This window comes from Alligator sinensis, unplaced genomic scaffold (genome assembly GCF_000455745.1).
Source record: "Alligator sinensis unplaced genomic scaffold, ASM45574v1 scaffold926_1, whole genome shotgun sequence".
Classification (NCBI taxonomy): domain Eukaryota; kingdom Metazoa; phylum Chordata; order Crocodylia; family Alligatoridae; genus Alligator; species Alligator sinensis.
This window is the reverse complement of record NW_005842679.1, coordinates 363,638-385,829: the sequence shown is the minus strand read 5'-3', so window position 1 is coordinate 385,829 and position 22,192 is coordinate 363,638. Positions and strand designations below refer to the sequence as shown.

At 43.7% G+C, this 22,192-nt stretch overlaps 1 protein-coding gene across 1 annotated transcript in view; it reads right to left on the bottom strand.

Moving 5' to 3' along the window:
- The window catches only part of PHEX (phosphate regulating endopeptidase homolog X-linked), a 184,643-nt gene extending 163,697 nt beyond the window's left edge, over window positions 1–20,946 (bottom strand). The window contains exons 1-3 of the mRNA XM_006033924.3: window positions 20,277–20,946; window positions 15,434–15,502; window positions 12,497–12,658 (exon numbers count right to left, since the gene is read on the bottom strand). Coding sequence (XP_006033986.1) covers window positions 12,497–12,658; window positions 15,434–15,502; window positions 20,277–20,400 — 355 coding nt within the window. The 5' untranslated portion in view covers window positions 20,401–20,946. The remainder of the gene's footprint in view (window positions 1–12,496; window positions 12,659–15,433; window positions 15,503–20,276) is intronic.
- Between the last annotated feature and the right edge of the window lie 1,246 nt (window positions 20,947–22,192).

Here is a 22,192-nt window from a genome sequence, read left to right as displayed (position 1 = left end):
CTTCTTGGCAACAAGGGCACGCTGTTGGCTCATATTCAGCTCACTGTTCACTATCATCCCCAGGTCCTTTTCTGCAGAGCTGCTGCCCAACCAGTCAGTCCCCAGCCTGTCCTGGTGCATGGGATTGTTCCGTCCTAAGTGCAGAACTTTTCACTTGTCCTTGTTAACCCTCATGAGATTCCTCTTGGCCCAATCCTCCAATTTGTCTAGGTCACTCTGAATCCTAATCCTACCCTCCCGCGTATCTACTACTCCCCCCAGCTTGGTGTCATCTGAAAACTTGTTGAGGGTGCAAGAGAGCCAACTTCATTCAAATACAAAGATTATATGTGCACCTAAAATCCAGACAATGGTTAATAATCAAAACAGGGAAATCTAGTGGAAATTCAAATAGCTTGCAGCAGGAAGTATTATGGTAAGAACACATTTATTAACCCAGACAGAAAGTACAAGCTCACCTTGACCCTGAACAGCAGGGGTTCACAGGGGTGCACACACACCCCCTGAGAGTACTAGCGCACCGCCTGACAGCCAGCATTCCCTGGGGTGAGTAAATCAGTGAGCCCCTGGCCCTTCCAGGTTGGAGCACATACCTGGGAGGGGACCTACCCCCAGTCAATGCGATCGGCCATGGGGTAGATCCTCCCCTGGGTTGCTGACTGCTAGCTGGGGGGGGCAAGTGCCTCCCCCCCCGACTCAGGAGGCACCAGTTGCCCACGCTGTATGCCAACTTCTAGATCATTGATGAAAACATTGAACAAAGCCAGCCCCAGGCCTGACCCCTGGGGCACTCCACTTGATACCAGCTGCCAGCTAGTCATTGAGCCATTGATTACTACTCTCTGAGCTCAGTTCTCCAGCCAGTATTCTATCCACCTTACAGTCCATTCATCCAGTCCATACTTCTTTAGCTTGCCTGCATTGTGGGAAACTGTATCAAAAGCCTTGCTAAAATCAAGGTAAATCATACCCACCAACCCCAGAGCCAATCATCTCATCATAGAAGGCAATCAGGTTGGTCAGGTATGACTTGCCCCTGGTGAATCCATGCTGAATGTTCCTAATAACCTTCTTCTCCTCTGACTGCTTAGAAATAGATTCCTTGAGGATCTGCTCCATGATTTTTCCATGGATTGAGGTTAGGCTGACTGGTCTGTAGTTCCCTGGATCCTCCTTTTTTCCCTTTCTTAAATATGGGCACCATGTTTGCCCTTTTCCAATTATCTGGGACCTCTCCTGAAATGTTTGAAGACTTCTGTCATGTCCCCATTGGATATTCCTTTCTCCAGGCTGAACATGCCTCATTTTCTCAAACTTTCCTCATATGGTTTTGTCTTCCAAGCCCTTTATCATATTTGTCACCCACCTCTGGATCCTCTCTAACTTCTCCTCACCCCCCTCTAACTTCTCCTCATCCTTCTTAAAATACAGAGGCCAAAACTCATACAATTCTCTAAATAAGATCTAACCAGTGCTAACTACGTTGTCTATCAACTCCTGTGTCTTGCATCTAATATTCCTATTGATGCAGTCTCAAATCACATTTGCTTTTATTTTGTAACTGCACAACTCATGTTGAACCTGTGATCCACCCAAACCCCAATGTCCTTTGCTACCACATAGCCATTTCTCTCCCATATTTGTGCTTTTAATTGTTAGGCATAGCACCTTATATTTGTCTGTATTGAAACCAATTCATTTAGAGTCTCTAGCTTCCAATCTTAGTAACATAATATCATAGAACTTAGGGTCGGAAGGGACCTAAACAGATCATCAGGTCCGGCCCCTGACCCAGGCAGGAACGGGTGCCAGGATCATATCAACCCAGCCAATTGTCAGCGATTTGGACGACGGGGTGAAAAGCAACCTGTTTAAATTTGCTGATGATACCAAAATCTGGGATGAGGTGGGCACACTAGTAGGGAGGAAAAGACTGCAGCAAGACCTGGATAGGTTGCAGGGGTGGGCTAACAAAAACAGGATGCATTTCAATACGGACAAGTGCAGGGTGCTGCACTTGGGCAGTAGTAACCAGCAGCACACTTATAAGATGGGAAACTCCCTTCTTGAGAGCACGGAGGCAGAAAGGGATCTTGGAGTCATCATTGACTCCAAGATGAACATGGGCCGACAATGCGAGGTCACGGTCGGCAGGGCTAACCAGACCCTATCGTGCATCCACAGGTGCATCTCAAGTCGGGCCAAGGAGGTGATCCTCCCCCTCTACGCAACACTGGTCAGGCCACAGCTGGAGTACTGTGTCCAGTTCTGGGCACCCCACTTCAAGAGGGATGTGGACAACACTGAGAGGGTCCAGAGGAGGGCCACCCGCATGATCTGGGGACAGCAGGGCAGACCCTATAATGAGAGGCTACAGGACCTAAACGTGTTCAGCCTTCATAAAAGAAGGCTAAGGGGGGACCTGGTGACCATCTATAAACTCACTAGGGGGACCAGAAGGGTTTGGGGGAGACCTTGTTTCCCCTAGCGCCCCCCAGGATAACAAGGAATAATGGCCACAAGTTGTTGGAGAGTAGGTTTAGATTAGACATCCGTAAGAACTACTTCACAGTTAGGGCGGCTAGGATCTGGAACCAACTTCCAAGGGAAGTGGTGCTGGCTCCTACCCCTGGGGGTCTTTAAGAAGAGGCTTGATGCCTACCTGGCTGGGGTCATTTGAGCCCAGTTTTCCTCCGGCCCGGGCAGGGGGGTCGGACTTGAAGATCTACAAGGTCCCTTCTGACCCTACTTCTATGATTCTATGAAATATCTGTCCAGCCTCCTCTTGAAGACCCCCAAGGTAGGATAGAGTACCACCTCACTTGGGAGCCCATTCCAGAGCCTGGCAGCCCTAACTGTAAAGTAATGTCTCCTGATGTCCAGCCTGAACCTTCTCTCTAACAATTTGTGGCCATTATTCCTAGTAACCCTAGGTGGTGCCCGGGGGAACAGAGCCTCCCCCAATTCCCACTGGTCCCCCCGGTGAATTTGTAAACAGCCACCAGATCCCCTCTCAGCCTTCTCTTGTGTCAAAATCCATCTGAATTCTACCCCTGTCCAAAAGCAAGTGGAAATTATAATTATTAAAATATTATTAAAATTATTAAAATAGAATTATTTTAATTTGAATCTGTTATGAATATGGGAAAACACCAAAAGGGTTTTAAAAAAATCATATTTGCATATTCCTGTACACGAACTCCAACCTGACATCAAAATGCAAATAAATAGTGTTGTTTTTATATGTTTATAAAACAAAGAAAATCTCAAAACACAGTTTTCTTGTCTCTTCTCTTCATCAAATCAAAAATATATGGACAAAAATGTGCACCAAATCACTACACTCTGCCTATCTGCTAATTCCATTTTTCCTCCCCATAATCCCTCATTATTAGAGCTCCCTATCACTTTCACAGAGACACAGGGGCAATATTCCTTCCAGTCTTCAAGCTGATACCTCCTCCATCCTTTTCCTTATTCTGGTTCTTTACATATGAGCATCCTGAAAGAATTAACTGCTCTCATTATTTTCAGGCTACAGTTTATTCACACTCTTCTTCACTGAATCACACTCCTATGCTGGCACCTTCCTTATAGTACCTCATAAGAAAGCTTGGGAATCTGCCTCTGCTCCCATTGGATCATGGTGACCAGAATTCAAAATCAAAATCTAATGATGAGGGCTTTTCACAGACAAATACCCAAACCTCCCTGGCTTATTCTCTCTCTGATTCAGATTCAAGAGTATTCAAAGACCAGAAAACACGCTGAATTATCCTAAAGAACCATCTGAATTGTCCCAAAGACCATTGTCCTAAAGAAACATCATTCCTTAATAAATTGCCTGATACCATACCATACCATAGAACATAAAATATGAAAAATGCAATTCTCTAGCCAAGCTATGCTAAAATAGTAAGATTAATAGGATTATTTAAGGTTACTATGCAAGTTCTGAAATATTTCTAATCATTTCTAATCAGTTCTTTCAAAATTTTACTTCCTAAAAACAACTGCATGTTAAATAAATACAACTATTAAAAAAATGCAAAGTGCTATGCAAAGTGGTAGGCCAAAATTCTCAATGCGGTTGCCCACAATTTCATTTCCAAGCCCACATGTAAGCCCCTAAATATGTGGCCTGATTTCCAAAGGAAATAGTGAATGATTTTGCTTGCCAGTGCTCACCTCTAGCATATATTCCTACTATGTAAGAATTATACACTTTGCCAAAGCATTTGATAGCATGGACAAATGGCTAACCAGAAACGTCAAGTACAGTTAATTTATTATCTCTGGTTAAAGCACAAGTATACAGGCAGAAGACATGCACTGTCATTTCAGGCACCAACCACCAACTTTGAAAGAAATATACTCTTTTGACAAGTAATTTCTTTTGGAAAGTTTATTTTAAAGAATGAAAGTTGAAAGAAGAAATGCCAAATTTCAGAGAGAAGGGAAATGCCAAATTTCAGAGGGACTACCCATCATCTAGCATTCTGTTAAGTTGCTCCCATACTTAGCTAACTTAGTAATGGTATGCATGGAATATTTTTTCAGGCAATTAATTTACACTAAGCCCCCCAGTATCACCAGTCAGTGAAGACAGACCACATCAAACTGATATGGAACATGTCACATCCCTCTCTTTTATATGGCGTCAGATATGAACCTCCAATTATATGAGCCACTGGGTGCATCTATAAATGCCATTAAGGTGATGTGACAAATACCTAATACTGGCACACATGTAGACAGCAATGCTTTACTATGAAGCTAATTAGTCAAGTCCTCTGTGGACACCTCTACACATGCATTTACTTCAGCCTAGATTTACTGTACAGTAAGATATTGCACAGCAGGCACATCTACAAGAGATGCTATGTCGCCGTAGCAATGTGCTACGCCAACATAATGTCAGGCATAAACCATGACACTGCAGCTATGTCAGCGTAGCAACACACTCCCTCACTACAGCACATTGGTACGGCAATGCAGAGGCTAAAAATAACTGCACTGTTGGCACAGGCATTTAATATTGATGGCACAATAACAATGACACCATAGGGGCGTGTGTAGATGCACCCAGTTTTTGGGTAGGTGTCTACACATGTGGAGATTAGGGAGAAGATTTGCTCCCAGCTCCCTCCACCTGGGTGCCAGTCCAAGGGCTGGCAGGAAGCACTGGGCCAGAAGTGAGCTGTCTCCTGGCCCTGGGGGGCTCCCTGCTGCTGGAGCAGGGACAATGTCCCCCTGCCCTGACAACAGGAAGATCCTGGCCCTGGTTCTCAATCAGGGGCACAGGGCTTGGAAACAGCTGCAGGAGAGGGGCAGGTGCCAGCCCTTTACCCCAATCTGCCAGTGGGGCGGGGGAATGGGACCTACCTGGCCCGTGCAGCTCTTTCCAAGCCACATGCCTTGATCACCTGATTTGGACATGGGGCTGGGATCTGCCTCTAACTGGGACAATTCCCAGCCAGCCCCAGGCTGGCTGGGGAAGTCTGCATGTGCAAACTGGAGCTGGATGGGAACTGCACAAAACAGGATAGATAAAGGTCTCCCAACCTGAGTCCTGTGACCAGTAGCTTACTGCACAGTAAATCTAGACTGGAGTAAATGCATGTGTAAACACATCCTCTGTGTCCTAGGATTAGACCCCAGGGCCCTGTACCACTCCTGCCCAGCCCCATGGGCTAGGCTTGGGCCCCATGTACCAGAATTAGGGCCCAGTGTCGCCTCCCCACCCTCTAGCCCCATGCACCAGGATTGGATTCTGGGGCCCCAGGCCATCCCTGCCTAGACCTATGTAATGCAATCAGGGCCCTCTGCCACCCTGACTCAGCCCTGCTTGCCAGGATCAGGGGATGAGGGCCCCTCACTATACCTGCATGCCCAGATCGTGCACTGGGGCTCTTGTGCTGCCCCCACGCACCTGGTTCAGGCCCAGCACACTGGGATTGGGCCCCCCAGGACCCTGAGTCACCCCTGTGTACAGAGCCATGCTTTCTAGCTCATAGGCCTCAAAATTTGGCAGCAAGAGAATGGTACCACTGCTCTCCTGCTGCCAAATTTTCAGACTTGTGAGAAGCCACAAACACCAGATAACTCTACTGGGGGCTGGATCTGGTTGAGCACCCTTGGCACAGGACACAAACTAATGATTGATATTTTCGGTCTTTCTTGAGGATACCTCTGAGCTAAAGTTGAAGTTCTTAGTGGAGACCAGTTTAAATCAGGCTATTTGTGCTGCTTTTTAAAAATCATATTGCTCTTATAGAAACAACATACATAATAATGAATCCATGTCATGCATGAATGACAACCGTACAAAAGTTAAAACTAATTAAACTTGGTGTGGCCAGGTTTCCTCGGCTGCTATCAACCCTGTTGTATAGCACTCCTCAGCCTCGCTTGAGGATTTAATTCTTTTAACAGATATGAGTCGAGGGAATCACACTAGAAGTACATATCTGAACCCATTTCCCTTCATACAACCTTTATATGTGTCCTTCGGAGTGAAGGACACAACATAAAGTCTATGAGAAAGGTAGTAGTTTGTTGGGCTTCACATTTAGTAAGATGAACTAATAAAGGAACAGGGGTATGTCTCATTGCACTGAGATAAGGGTCTCCCAGCCTGAGCCCCATGACCATGGGGCTCAGGCTGGGAGAAAAAGGTCTTCCAGCCACCTGCTTCCCAATCACAACAGCAAAGTGAGGGCTGGGAGATAAGGATCTCCCAGACCCCACTCCCCGATTGCAATCTCAGAGCAGGGGGCTCAGAGTTACCTGCTGTCTGGGCAAGGGGACATAGCTCCCTGCCCCCAGGAGCTGCCCCCAGCTGGCTGCCAGGGCAGGCTCTGCCACAGGATCCTAGGCAGGGACTATCTCCCACTCCCTGGTGGATGGCTGATCAGGAGCAGATTTTGCTCCCAGTCAGGTGTTTACACAAGCACTACAACACTGTTACTAATGCCAAGTAAATTTGCTACTTGGATTTGCAGGTAGTAAATTTACTTATTAGGGAAGTTTACTGTGAAGTAATCATGTGCATGCGTAGATGCACATGCTTACTTTGCAGTAAACTATGCTAATGCGAAGTTAAGCATCTTGTTAGATGCACCCAGAGATGGTGATGAGCTAATCCTAGTACATGAGGTTTAATCCAGCACACAGACCAGTCCCACACCACTCATCTGTCCCATGGGGCCAAAAGGTTGAGCACTACTGTTCTATGCTATTTGGAATAGATTACAGCCATAAACTTTTAATGGTGTCTAGAATAAATGTACACTGGATGCTGACCTTACTGAAGAAAGGTAGTTGGAGATAGACTTTATGATGCACAAAAATCCCAGAAGACAATAAATCCACTAAATCTATTTAGTGGAACACAAAAGTGCTGATCTCTCTCTAGTCTGCTGAGCCCAGAGCAGACTACTGTTTTTTCAAGTAATATAGTAGCAACATAGTACCTTGAAGTGCCTTAACATTTACAGTTTACTACAGTAAGGCACTTCAAGGACAATATTAAATCTCCCTTCCTTTGCATGACTCATACTTTGAGCAAAGATTATAAAAACCTGACACACTTTTTTCTAACAAACAACAATCATTGTCCTTTCCCCCCCCACATCAGTCTGCACAACTTCCTGCTGAGGTAGTTTTGCCACAGAATCTAGCTCTTAAGTCAAGTCACATTCAGATGAAAATATCTCCCTTCCTACACATTTCCACCCCAGGCTATTTTTTCTCTAGACATGCATTTTTCTGTTTTCCTGATGACAGGTCAGGTACTTTAACCACTTCAGTGCCTTATATCCCAGCTGGCAATGGAACTTCAATGAAGCTGAATACTGAGCTGTGATGTGCCATCCTCAGCCAACAAATTCAGTAAACATGCTAACGTGACTTGAAAATATAGTTCTTGGAACAGTCTGTAGGCAAAGCTACACCACTGCCTTGGGTAAGATGAGTTTTGGCTCAAAATACCTATCGTCAAATAATCACGGAACATAGAAAAAAGAGATCATGAATAATATCACATAAACGTAGTTGCACAGCATTTTTCTAAAAGAGCATATTGATGAGAAAAGCATGACAGCATGTAACAAAGCAACATGGAAATCATTTTTATAATATATTAGCTGCCCTCTGTTCACTTTCTTTATCAATCAGGCTAACGCAGGGGTGGGCAAAATACGGCCTGCAGGCTGGATTCAGCCCACCAGGGCATTCTGTCCAGCCTGCAGGGCCCCTAAAATATTTAGAAAATTAATATTTATCTGCCCCCAGCTTCCTGTCAAAGATGACAGGAGCCAGGGGCAGTAGGACCCAGGGGAAGCCATGTCACTGAAGCCCCTGCCTAGCAGGGGCTTCTGGCCTTGGACCATGGGGCTGTTCACACCTCCCTACCCTGAGCGGGAAATTCAGGTAGGAAGGGATGGGGGGCAGGCAGGAAAGTGGGGAAAGTGGCGATGGGGGCAGGGGTAGTGGGAGGGAGTGGGCATGCGGGAGTGTGGGACCCACACCAGTGTCCCGGGGTCAGTGCTGATGGGACCCAAAGCTGGGCAGCAGGAGCATGGGGTGCGGGCTGGCAGGGGCCTATGGAGCTGGGCTGGGCTGCCAGCAGGAAGAGGGGGGAGCAGGCCTGGCTCCATAGAGCCCCAGCCAGCTGGGACCCTGTACTCCTGCTGCCCTGATCTGGGCCCCACCGATACTGGCCCTGGGGCACGGAGGCAGGTCCTGCGCTCCTGCCCAGCTGCCACTGGTTGCCATACACCTGCTTGCTCCCAGCCCTACCTGCTCCAGCCTCATGGCACAGGCGGGGAGGACTGCAAGCAGCCCTGACCCTGCGTGCTCCACACCTCACCCGTTTGGGCTGAGCAGCGGCAGTGGGCAGGGAACAAGCTGCTGCTCAGTGTGAGAGAAAAGCAGCCTGTCCCCCTCCCACCACTGGTGCTCCCTGCAGCAGCTGCCCAGAGCCCACACAGACCTGCCCTGCCTCTCTGCTGTGTCGTCGCTGCCCATCAAACAGCAGTGGCAACGGAGAGCAGGTACCAGCAGCCTCGTGTGGACTCCAAGCGGCTGCCACAGGGAGCACCGGTGGTGGTAGGGGAGGGGCTGCTTTTCCCTTGCCCCAGCAGCAGTTTGTGCCCTGCCACCACTGCTGCTCAGCCTGTCAAGCAAGCCCAGAGCCAGCATGGGGCCCAAGCTGGCAGCAGCAGTGACAAATAAACTACAGCTGAGCACAGGGGAAAAGCACCCCCCCTCCTCTGCCACTGCTGGGCAGCATTTACTGGAGGAGCCCATGGCCTCTGCAGCAGTGGCCATGCAAAGCAGCCACTCTGGGCAGCACAGAGCTGGTGGCAGAGGTGCCACAGCAGAGCCTAATGCAGTGTGGGCTCCCCCAGCAAACATTGCCCAGTGGCAGCAAGGCAGGGGGGCACTTTCCTCCACCCCAGAAGCTGTTTGTGCCCTGCTGCTGCTGCCACTCAGCCCCGATGGGTGGGCCCAGAGCCAGCATGGGGCCCAGGCTGGCAGCAGCAGTGAGGAACAAACTGCAGCTGAACATGGGGGAAAAGTAGCCCCTCCCCTCCCGCTGCCGGTGCTCCCTGCGGCAGCTGCTTGGAGCCCACATGGGGCTGCCTGTGCCTGCTCTCCATTGCCACTGCTGCCCCATGGGTGCCAAAGACATGGCAGAGAGCCAGCACAACCCTGTGTGGGCTCTGGGCGGCTGCCACAGGAAGCACCAGCAGCAGGAGGGGAGGGGCTGCTTTTCCCCCGTGCTGAGCAGCAGCTTGTTCCCCACCCACCACCGCTGCTCAGCCCTGACGGGTGAGTCTGGAGCATGCAGGGTTGGGGCTGCTTGCAGTCATTCTCACCCATGCCGTGGGGCTGGGAGTGAGTGGGCATGCCAGCTGGACTTCAGGCACATGGCAGCCATGGCTTCCACCACCAGTATTTACGTGCATGCGACAGGGCAGCCCCAGGAGGGAGGCACCTGGCTCTATGTGCCGTATCCTGCTTCTGCCACCATGGCTGCACCTGGTAAGGTGCTGCCCATGCACCAGGGCCCGCACCAAGCTGGGCAGGGCCCTCCACCCCCGCCCATGGCTGGAAGCAGGAGGATGCAGGCAGGGAAACGCCTGGGGCAGAGGACAGGGAGGCGGCTCTGCCACTTGCTCCTAGGAAAGGCAGCAGAGCCCCTTCTTCCTGGGCAGCCCCAACTGGGTTCCCCTGGGCCCCTACCTGTGCAGCCCCACCCCCTGTAGGGTCCAACAATGCCTCAACCCCATCCAATCCTTGCAGCCCCACCCCCCTCCATAAAAAAATAAGTTTAAACATGTAAATTAAATTTAAATCTGTAAATTATACAGTTTGCAGGTCCGCAGAATAAACAGGTTGGGAAACCCTGCCATAGACCCCTCCCTGCCCACAGCCCATGCTCTTACCATCCCATACTGGGCCTCATAGGCCCCACACTCCCACATGCCCACTCACTTCCATTCCCCCTCCCACCCACTGGCCACTTTGCACTCCATGGCTTCCATACCCACAATACCATACCCACACATACATAAACACACATACCCACCCACCCACAACTCCCCACAACCCCACATCCACCCCATGCCCCCTGACACCCATGCACACCTCACACCATATACAAGTAGGACTGCATTTTGAGGTTTTATGCAATCACTTCTACATATACAGCACAAACGCACACAAATCAGATCAAAATATATTTTTAAATTAAATTAAAATATATTATTATGGCTGGTTGATTTTTTATATATAATTTGGGTTTTTTCCCCCCTAAGATGGCAAAACCTCTTCTCCAAGGGAGTACTTTCAGGGGCAAGGGGAGGGACTGCTGGTGGCAAAGTTCAGAGATTAAAGGGGTGTGACTTCTGATCCAGGGTGCGGGGCACCTGTCAATGGGCGGGGCTACCCACGCGGCCCTCGACAGCTTGCCAAAACTTGGTAAGTGGCCCTCCACTCAAAATAATTGCCTGCCCCTGGGCTAGTGCATTTCACTAATGAAAGACTAGTGCGCATCATTAGTCTTTGACAACACTGTGGGGGGGGTGGAATTACGGCTGTGCAAAACGGACCCTATTTGATTTGGATATGAATTCAGCCTGAATCAGGGAAAGTGATTTGATCCATCAATTCAGATCACTGTCCCTGATTCAATTTGGCTGAATACAAATCTGAAGATTTGATGCTGATTTGGTGAATCAGCGATTCGGACACAGGCACATCTTTAAAAGATTTTTTCTGCATGCCTTGATGTAGCAGGCACAGCTTGTGATCACTGCGGTGCTGGAGTGGATGGAGCATCCCACAGGAGCCTGGGGGACTCTCCAGTGTGCTCAGCAGTGAACCTAGAAGTGGACCAGAAGTACTACCAGTCCACTTCTGGGTCTGCTGGGGAGCACACTGGGGGACTGCCCCATACCCCTCTGACTCAGCGATCAGATGTGGGGGGACCCCAGGTGCCCTCCCCAGACCCAGGAGGCACCATTTGCTGAGCCAGGAGTGGGGGGGGGGGCAAGGGCCCCCCCCCCCCCCCCCGCACTCTCTCCGGTGGACCAGGAAGTGGATTGGAAGTTCTTCTGGTCCACTTCCGGGACTGCTGCCGAGCGTGCTGGAGACTCCCCTGTGCTCCTGTGGGACACTCCATCCACCCCAGCACTGCAGTTTTCAGAGCCCCTGCTACCTAGAGGCATGTAGAAAAAACATATAAAGCTTTGTCTATGTCTGAATTGCCGAATCTGTTCGAGTCTCTCTGAATTGACTCAGAGGGTTCCAAATCAATTTGGAGAGATTAAAGGGCCCTTGGATTCTATTCTGATTTGGAGATTTGGCCACCAAATCAGGCCAAATTTCTGCTGAATTGAATCAGGGACTGAAACTTTGCACAGCCATAAAAAAAAAAAATCCCTACTAGTTCTTCCATTCCTTCAGCTCCTTAAAATCAGCAATATCCTTATATAAGGAAAGCTCAGATTGACCTGATTTTACTACAATTTTGCGAAGAGGTGATTTTCTAAACAGGTTGTAAAAATGGATCTGTTCGCAAGAGCCTCCTTGACACTAGGTATCACACTGTTCCCCTTCAAATAAACCATTGATAAAATGTCTTCACAGTTTTCCTGGTGTCATTATGTCCTAAAAAGTCTAAGGTTCAAATCTAACAGTCTCTCTTTGGCATCATTCTCTGTTTGCCTCAGAATAGATTATTGAATCCTTAATTTATACATTGTCCAAAGTAACATTAATTCCACCAAATGTGTCATTTTTTTAATTTTCCCTTAATGTATTTTTTTTTAATCAAAAACAAGAACACAATAATAAAGAATGTGATGTTGGCAGTTATTCAGCATGAACATATGCACAAAAAGGAAATGCAGCCAATATTAATTTAAATGGAGCTAAGTGACAAGCTACAGTGGAAATATACCTTAAGGTTTCAAGAAGAGCTTACCTTTCAGCTTGAGGTCTACATTGTGCCTCAGCCAAGGATAAACACCATAGTTTGACGAGTCTTCAGGAATGGGATTACTATATATCCAACCATCGCACGCAAACCGATAGAAGTTCATACAGGGATCCACAGACTGGTTTATTTTGCTCAGGATAGCAGCAGCTGTAAAGGATCACATTAATTTTATGGAACATTTTTACCAACGTAGAGAATTATGAGAGACCATATTCTAGAAATGATAGTATAATTTACCAGTTTCCAAAACAAGGCTGTTTGCCCTCACCTGAAAATTAAAATCTCATCCTAGCATACTGTTGGACCATTGTTTCCAGTTCAAACCTCTCAATGGTTTTAAAACAATGAGCACACTATTCTACAGTGATAATATATAATGTTGCCTGTGTATAATAAAAGCCAGTGAAAATATTTGTCCATTTATTGTAATAACTAATTTGAGCAGTGCACCCCTTGAAGGTTATACTGAGATGATCACTATAGCCAAAAAGTCACCTTCTAGGGCCAGACACAGAAGTACAAAGTGGAATCTCAATCTTGCAAAAACAGCGTTTGTTCTACTAAGCACATAATAGAAAAGTATTTCCAACAGCTTCTAACTGCCTCTCTCCAAAATTATATCCTCTTAACCTAAAGTTAAGTTATACTAAAAGAAAATGTGTAAAATACTTTCCCATCTTTGAAAAGATGAAAAAAATACCTTCAGTGCAAAGTTTTATAATTGAAGGCCCACAGATTATTAGTAGAGATTAAATTCTTCTGCTAGAGAGAACAGTTTAAGTAAACAGATGGCATCGTATGTTTCAGTCCATATAGCCAAAGGGTCACTCCAAATAGTGAGCATTAAAACCCAAGTCCACAGTAAGTGATCATGATATGAATATATATCAGTTAACTAAGGTATATGGTTTATACTACATGTACAGAATAAGATATAAAACAGGTTCCTATTTCTGATTTCACTATTGGTTAGAATAGATTTTAAACCACACTACGGTTTCTTGCAGGCAGTTGCTGCCTCAACCTTTTGTGGATATAAAGTACAGCTTCATTACAATGAGACTCAATGTAGCCAAGAGAACGTCCATTAAAAGTCCATTGCTGTAACAGGGTTAGTCAATTTGCTGCTACTTAATAATGAAAATTATATAAGGTTATCTATTATATAAGGTTATAAGGTTAGTTATGATAGATAGATAGATAGATAGATAGATAGATAGATAGATTAGTGCCTGCTGTTAAGACTGTTAAGAATGCAGGGGCTTGTCATAAACATGGTATGTTACAATGAGGGTGCGTTGTATATCAAAAGATTCAGAGATTCAGTTCATCTAGTTTCATTCAGAAAACAAGCTTTTCTTGTGATATCTCAATATTTCAGTTTCAGCATGCATAGCACAAAGGTCCGTGGACATTTTTTTAACAAGTTTATAAAAGTCCAACATAAAGAATAAATTGATGGAGATGGGATTGTTTCATATTTAATCAGAATGGGCATGTCATAAATTCTTTGCACAGTTTCCAAGTACCATACAAGCTTGTAAAGCATTTAAATCAAAGCTAGTCATAGTCTTTTATAAGGCATTCAGTCACCTCACATTACCTTTCCAGATGTTTATATGGGGTATGCCTCAAACAGCAGAGGCCCAAACTAAATTCCATCTCTGAATTCCCCTGTAAGTTGGTGGTAAAATCCATATTTACACTGTGTAGATTGGGCCCATGTTCACTAAATATAGTATCTGCTTTACCCTTAGGCAATTCTTGTACATCTGAAAAGTTGTAGCTAGTTTTCAATAGTACGCCGGAGGCGATCGTTATGGAACACATTCTAAAGTAAGGTCAGTTCTAACTCTTGAGTTTTCACTACAGACAAGTAACACTTTCAGTGGACATGGTGTCATTTTAGCACCATACCCAAATGTGGTATAGAAAAAACAATCCAGTTAAATAGCTATTTTTCCCCAATTCCAAAAATGAATATCCTACTTTTTGAGTTCTAACATACTTCATCAATTTAACTTAGTCCCAATTCTTATTTTTCTTTGTCTCAAAACCTTCAGGGCTCAGATGAAAGCAGAAGTGCCTAATATTGTTAAGACATTCATTTTGCAGAGTGCAAAATAGTAGTAGCAAGTATAGGAAATGTTGTGGAAAAAAAGCTTTTGATCTTTCCAAAACAATTTGAAGTCAAGAGTTTCAAATACAACCTGGCCATCATACAGTATATCATATTACTTGAAAGAAAGTTCCCAGTTTGTTTATATATTGTCATCTTTCTTCTAATTTGACACTTTGAAGGCTGGATTTTCAAAAATGCCATCTACTGATCCAATTGTGCTCCCACTTAAGTCAATGGTAAAATGGCAATCATTTCAGGTATGGCAGAAGCTGAAGCCAAAGCTGAGCAGTGGAGAAAGCTTTGTCCAAGTTTCATGGTGTAATACCACCATAGGTCCTGATCCTATAAAGGTCCCTGCATGTAACAAGTTGGAGGTTCAGAGCCACAGTCATCCCTTGTGGCATGAAGTGTTTATATGATTATGCACCAAATCACCTCTCTCAATATGAACCATTTAGTGACTTGCTGTTGTGCTGGCTGCTAAAAGGAAAACTGAATCCACCTGAGCACCACCTAAGGTAGCTGGCTGCAATTCTTGTCCTACCTGAGCCTTTTGACTTTAGTAGCAATACAGTAGAACTGAGACTACAGCAATGCAGTTGGATTGAAGCAACAAAACATATCTGCAATATGTTGCTTATACATGGGTTTTAAAAGGCTCTCATAAATTATTCACTATTACCAAGGCTTCTGGAATAAGAAGAGCCATGGGACTATTAAAACAGTATCAATATTCCATATTCCCCTCATCAGGGTACTGTAATTATGATACAATGAAAGAGAGAAATAATGTTGCTTACCAGCTTCGATGCATTCTGGAGTTAAGCAATACTGTTGCTTAGGCTGAAGTTTTAGAAGTCCTTGGCTAACTGCAAAATGAGAAAGAAATGTATTGTGATTAATTTATTATTATTATGTTCAATCAACTACCATGATCTCTGTCGCTCAGCCAGCACAACATATACTAAATAATGTCTTTTTTACCTTAAGTAAATACAATTGTATTTGAACAATCACCACATTCACGATGACAGTGAACATAGTCCAGACATTGAATATAATCATATATAATACAGCTGTGTAAAGTATCAAGATTTAATTTCCTAACTGATATTGCCATCCTAGAACTGGCATTCTGCCAAAGCCTCTGCTCATCAAGGCAATGATAACTGCATTACTGAGGGACTAGGCCAGCTAGAACAATAATCAAAGTGAAATAGGCAGCAAACAGGGCACTGGAGTGACTGCAGAAAAGTGAGCTCTATTTCTAGTTCTGAAAATGACCTTCTTTATGACCCCCAGCAAGTTGACGCTATGGTCTATGAAAATATCACTAAATCAGCTATGAGAGAGAAACCAACAAAACGAGCATACAGTATAGTCATAGACCCTTCAAGCATATTCTGTGCAAGCTGCCTTTTACCCTAAAGGCAGTGTAGCCAGGCACTGTATTGCTGGTAAGCTAATTAGCTTGGTAGGGTGGACTAACTGGCCAGGTCACTCAGCACTGTTAACAAGTGCACTTGATTAACTGTGCAAACATGACTTTAGATTACCTTACCTGGTTTTGTCCCCCCGCCCCCCCCCCCCACGCTCCTCTCCCCAGTATTGCCCATAACACAACATTTCCTTGTTTAGGCCCCAATCTTGTAATCACTCATGATTAACATTCAACTTCAACAAAACTTCTCACATGCTGATAGTGAACAATGAGTGCAAGTGTTAGCATGCACAAGGTAAGCATTAAGAGCACATATGAGTACCAGGCAAAAATAAACCTGAACCAGCTAGCTAATAGCACCTACAACCAGCTGGGTTGCTATTAGCTGGTAAAACTAGATGCTCCCTTTATCTGGCTTTTTGAATCAGCTGCATAGCACATAAAGGGAACAAACCAAACAGGGAGGAAGGACAGCCTGGGAAACGTACTGAATTATCAGTACATCTAGGTAGTATGCGCTGGATAGAGTATAAGACTGAAGTCAGAGGTGAATTCCCATGGCAGACCCCCCAGTTCAAGGTGCTAGTCCAGACAACACAAGTATTTTCTCCAAAGAAACAGGTATTTCAGTGTGCTTTCTATAATTGTAGAATCACCAGCATGAAAAGCAGGCCTCCTACCTTCAAACACCATTAAGTGGCCACAGAAAAATCTCAGCGGTGGAAGGATATACTTGACAGATCTTGAACTGACATCACTATATAGTTTATTTGGTGGCTTGAAGGACCTCACACTTATTAGTTATAGTATTTGCAACCTCAAGCAGATTTTGTGTCAGAAAAATAAAAAAGGTCCAATACAGAAATTAAAAAGAGTGATCTTTTCCTAACCTTAGTAGTTTGCAAATAGCCCTTCAGGAGTGTCAGAAGCTACGATATCATCTTTATTGTTTTTTATAAGCATTTGATATCTCGTTTTTACAAAGTTGCTTAAAAATATACTTCCAATCCAACTGAAGACATAAGTAATAGACAAATCTTATAACCTTGTTTCTGTTACAGAGTTCAAAATGTAATGATGTTGTAGTTCTTTGCATTTTTTCATTCAGTCAGGGGGTTTTAGATTTTCCCTTTTTCACTCTAACTTTTCAAAATGGTTCCATGTGCTAAAATGTTAAAGCAGAAAAAAAGAAAGAAAAAAATTGAAAAAAAAAAGAAAGATTAAAAATCCTAGCCTTCATTCATTCTATTGCCTTTTGTGGCAAAATACAAAAAAGCGGGGGAAAAAGAGTTATGAAGGAATAAAAAATCTGAAATTTCAAAACTGTTTTTGGTATTCAAAAAAACAAAAATAAATTCAGTCCCAATTCTTTTGGCTTGTTTAGAAATTACCTACCTAAAAAAAAGAAAACAACATTTCATTTTCAGTTAAAACCTATTGCCTGCCTTGTGATATTACCAGAACCCATTGCATACAACATGTTACAGCTATCCGCTGATTGTCAGCACCTGTCCTGTGACATGCTGTGTTCAATTTAAGGCACCATACAAACCAGCCATAAAAATAGTCTACGTTAGATGTGAAACCTTTCTATGGGTGATTTGCCATTTTATGGTGCCTTAAATTGAATGCACATATAGCACCCTTACTATTTATGAAGTGACTAACATGTTAATCACAACATAAATGTAATGTGTAAAGGGACCCTAGGGAGCACATCAGAAAACAGAGATAAATAATTAAAGTAGTCTTACAATTTCAAAGTTGCTAGCAAACACAGGAAGTTAACACTAAAAACGAAATTGCCTTATTTATGTGTTGCTGGCTAAGAGATCAGCAATTTTCTCCCACTCTCTTCCTGTTTTTAGAGTAGGAAATAGAGCTGATTCATGAGTTTCTGAGTTTACATGGATGAGCAAGGTGCTCAATGACAAGTTAACTGGTGGAGCTAGAAGAGGGTGTGGTTACAAAGTTTGGGAGATGTGCAGAATCAGTATTTTTCCTGGATGACATTTTATGTTATGACAGACAGAATCTAAAGTTACCCTGCACTGGCAAAGCTCCAACTGAAGGGGTAGCAAAGTTGTAAGTACCTGGATGCCTTTCCTATATATGTCAGATTTTTTCCCGGAAAAGAACAGGAAGTTCTCTCTGGAAGCTTTTAAATAATAGCTAGAGCAAATATACAAACTAGAAATGATGATAGATAAACAGACATGATTTTTTTCCAGCTTCTTATTAGAGTTGAGAAAATAACTGATTTGACTGGTTCACTGGCCAAACTGAAATTCTGGGGGTGAAAATATAGTTTCAGATTGTCCTAAAATTTTTTTTTTTTTTTAATTTTAGGAGGAAACAAAAATTCACATTGGAGTAAATTAAATGTTTCATGTGACCTGAAAAAAGGGTGGGAAGGAGAAGGAGGGAAGAGGGGAAAAGGATGTTAATATTTGTTCATTAAATTAATTTCCACAAAAAGAAAAAAAAAATTGTACCTAATTTTTTTCTTTCAGCTTTTTTTCAGCTGAAACAGTTGGAGAAATTGGCCACACATGCACAACATGGTTCAATCTACCTGACCATGGCCTTATTTTAAAAAGGTGGGGGGGAGGGGGGAGGTCAACCAAAAATTTATGTTCAGTCCATATAAACTGAAGGTGTGATATTCAGCCATTGAGCTTTTAAAATGAGAACCAAAATGCATGTTCTGCGCTACTGAAAATCAGACCCTTGCTGGTTTTGATCCTCCTATCAAAGGGGACAACTGGAGTTTTACCTTTGCATGAATGGGTTCAGGATCAGCCCCTTTACTCTTATTAAAATGTCTCTTTTATATAGTATATTTTGGCCTGTTTCTTGTCTAATCTATACATAAACCACTTGCATTTCTTATCAATCTTACTGAGCATCTTATTCTACATTTTCTGCAAGCGGTAAAAGACACCACTCTCTTCCTTTATTGCAAGTTTTGCAATACTTGATTATCCTAAAAATTCTTTTAAAGCCCATTATAGAATCTTTTTGCCCAGTCAAAATGAGGACCAATGTCCAAGAGCCAATATTTATGCCTAGAAATAATTCAGACAAGTGAATTTATCTGGATTCTTTATATTTTCTTTACTCCTGTGGAAGCATTTATGAAATCAGGATCTAAGTAGAGCAACGTGAAAGTCTTTTGCTTTAAATTTACTATATAAGTGCTGGCAATGTTTTTCAAATTTTAAAAAGGAGTTATAATTGGAAAGGTTAGAGCTAGTATAGTGATAATAAGACAAGAAAAGCTGAGAGAAGCAGAGTACATTAACATTCTTGGAGGCCGTAAGCTCAGTTTGTGCAAATTGGCGAAACTGTTGAAATCAATCAGTCAATCAAGCTGTTGAAACACTGATTTACTTCAGATGAGGATTGGACCCTGCTATCTTTTCCAGACTTCTGCTTTTCCAGATGTTTTTCATTGAGTAGACGACATTTTTGGTATACACAAATATATTTCACATCAATTTATAACTATATATGTGCACTTCCAAAACCCATTTACAATATACTCCCAAAGTCCCAAAGAGGAGATATTCTTCTTTTACTACGTTCAGTGATAGCTAATAAATCTGATGGAAATAGTTTAATTTCATCCAGCATGCATTTGATTACCATATTTGCAAAGAAGATTTTGCAATTCATCAAAGAAAAACATTAGCTGTTAAAAAATGTGCAAGCAGTTGCATTATCTAAACCTTCTTCAGAACATTTAGTTAAACTCTAATGAAAACCAAATGAAATGAATAACTAAAATAATTCCATAAAGCATGCAGATTACTGCTCAATGTTCTGCAAACTGAGAATATTAGCCTGTATTAGTCAAAATCTACAAGTTAATCAGCATTATTGATATGCATGGTCTTGCTAGTTTCCCTGTTCTATAAAAAAACACAATTCGAGATAGAGCACATTCCACAGAGTATTCAAATTCAAATCAAGCATTCACCACTACTTTAGCTGGGGTTCCAGCTTCCAGATGTAACATTTCTTTTTACAAATACTGAAATATTTCCATTGCAATTTAAGCTGAAAGCCAAAGGGGTAACAATGGTGAACAGCATCAGAATAGGCACAGGTGAGCCACACAGCAAGAAGTAGGTGCAACCCAGGAAGAAGCAGGAACCCATGAGAGCATGAATTGTATTAGCCTATAACTTTTAACTTACCTAGAAAAAGTGCAATGCCAAGTACTATAGTACAAGTTACAAACACACCAAGGGCTATCCGAACTGCTTTGCTGGCAGTCTTCCTAGTGCCTCGCACTGAACTCCCCACTGTCTCTCCTTCCATAAGGATGGGATGTAGAATGTACTCACTCTGCAAGAAGTTTAGTTTTCCCTTTGCTTTGGTTTTAGCAGGATTTTAGTTACTCACAAAAGCCATCCATAAGCTCTCTCTTTTTCTTCTTTCTTTTGAGAGCTTAAAAGTTCCTGTCAAACCATTCCTAGCCCCTTTCTGCTTGCTCTCTCTCTCTCTCCCTCCCTCTCTCTAAAGAAATAAAAACCCACACATAAAACACTAGCTGTCGTAAGTTTTACTCTAACCAGGACCTGGAAAGGCAAACACTGACCACTTTATTTAAGCTTTTGCTATCTATAACATTTCTATGAACCAATCGCTTCACAGACTCCTCTATCAGAGATTCAGACTGTGAACATTTCACAATGTTGCTGAACTGCTGTTTTAGTTATTTAAATATATAGCTACAAAACCCTCTATAATCACAACTGGACTTCCAAATACGTATAATACTGAATTGATAGAGTGGTATTTCTTGCATCTAATTAAAAAAAAATCTCTCTTAACTCCTCTTTCTTAAATCAACCCTGCAGCATCATTTGGTTTCAGCAGAAAAGAGAGACTCTCAGTGAGCAAAGCCCTTTTTAAAACTTCCTAAGAGCTCTTGGGATATCATATAGCATTTATTTTGGGAACTTTGTGTGTGACACCATGTGGCAAAAATCAGAGTCATGCTCAAGTACAACACAAAGCAGTAATTAAGACAACCTACAGAAGACTTATTTCATACAAGACATATTTTAGTCCTTAATGACTGCTATGAAACTTAGCAGAATATACTCTGCTTCTGAATTAAGCATTTCTCCTACTCTGCGTGGGATACTGGAGAATGCATCTGTTTTTGACAATTATGGCTGCAGAAAGGCTGGGAGGAAAGGTTTTATCTACAAGGATGTCCAGGACGAGGTTTAACTTGGAGGCGGTAGCTTTGGAGTCTTAATTTCCCACAACAATCTTTGATACCGTTTATCATTTCAAACTGAAAGTTTCCTGTATCAGATGGAGGACATCAAGGCCTAAGGCTAAACAGTGAAATAGCAGCACAATGATGGAACTGATACTGTCATTTTCAAAATGTCTCATATCTAGACTTTTGCCATAAAGTATGCAGGATAGAAAGAAAGATACCACACTTAAGATCCTTGACAGCAGGGAATATTTGTGTAACTTTTCTGGCAGCTAATTTGTCCCATATCACGCCCTGTGCCGGTAAATACTTAATGAGAGGACTAAAGACAATGAAATCTCAGTAGCCTCATGAAAGAATCACCCCAAATCATCTCTTTAGAGGCAAAATTACCTTTGCTAGGGGGAAAGGCCAAGAAAGCCTGCTTCCAACCCACCATGTGCACATAAGAGGAAGGCCTAGATCGCTACCCTGGAGATCTTCAAAAGGAGACTGGGCGCACACCTTGCTGGGATTATTTAACCCCAGCAGTCTTTCCTGCCCAGAGCAGGGGGGCTGGACCCGACGATCTCACGAGGTCCCTTCCAGCCCTAAACGTCTGTGCATAGATGGATTAACGCATGGGCCAGCTGGGCATGAGCCCAGGGTCTCCGGGATCCTCATCAGCAGGGAAGCAAAAGCAGAGACAAAAATGACTCCCAGTTTAAAACCCCGGCTTTCACATTTGTTTCCCTGCAGCGGGAAGTGGGGCCCCTCCACCAATGAGGCTGTGGGGCTGAGGCCCAACTGGCCGGGAGTGTTAAGCAGCGCCGAGCCTGTGGGGGAGGGGCTAGGTCAGGAGTGCCGCGCCACAGCTCTGCGTGTGGGCCGCAGCAC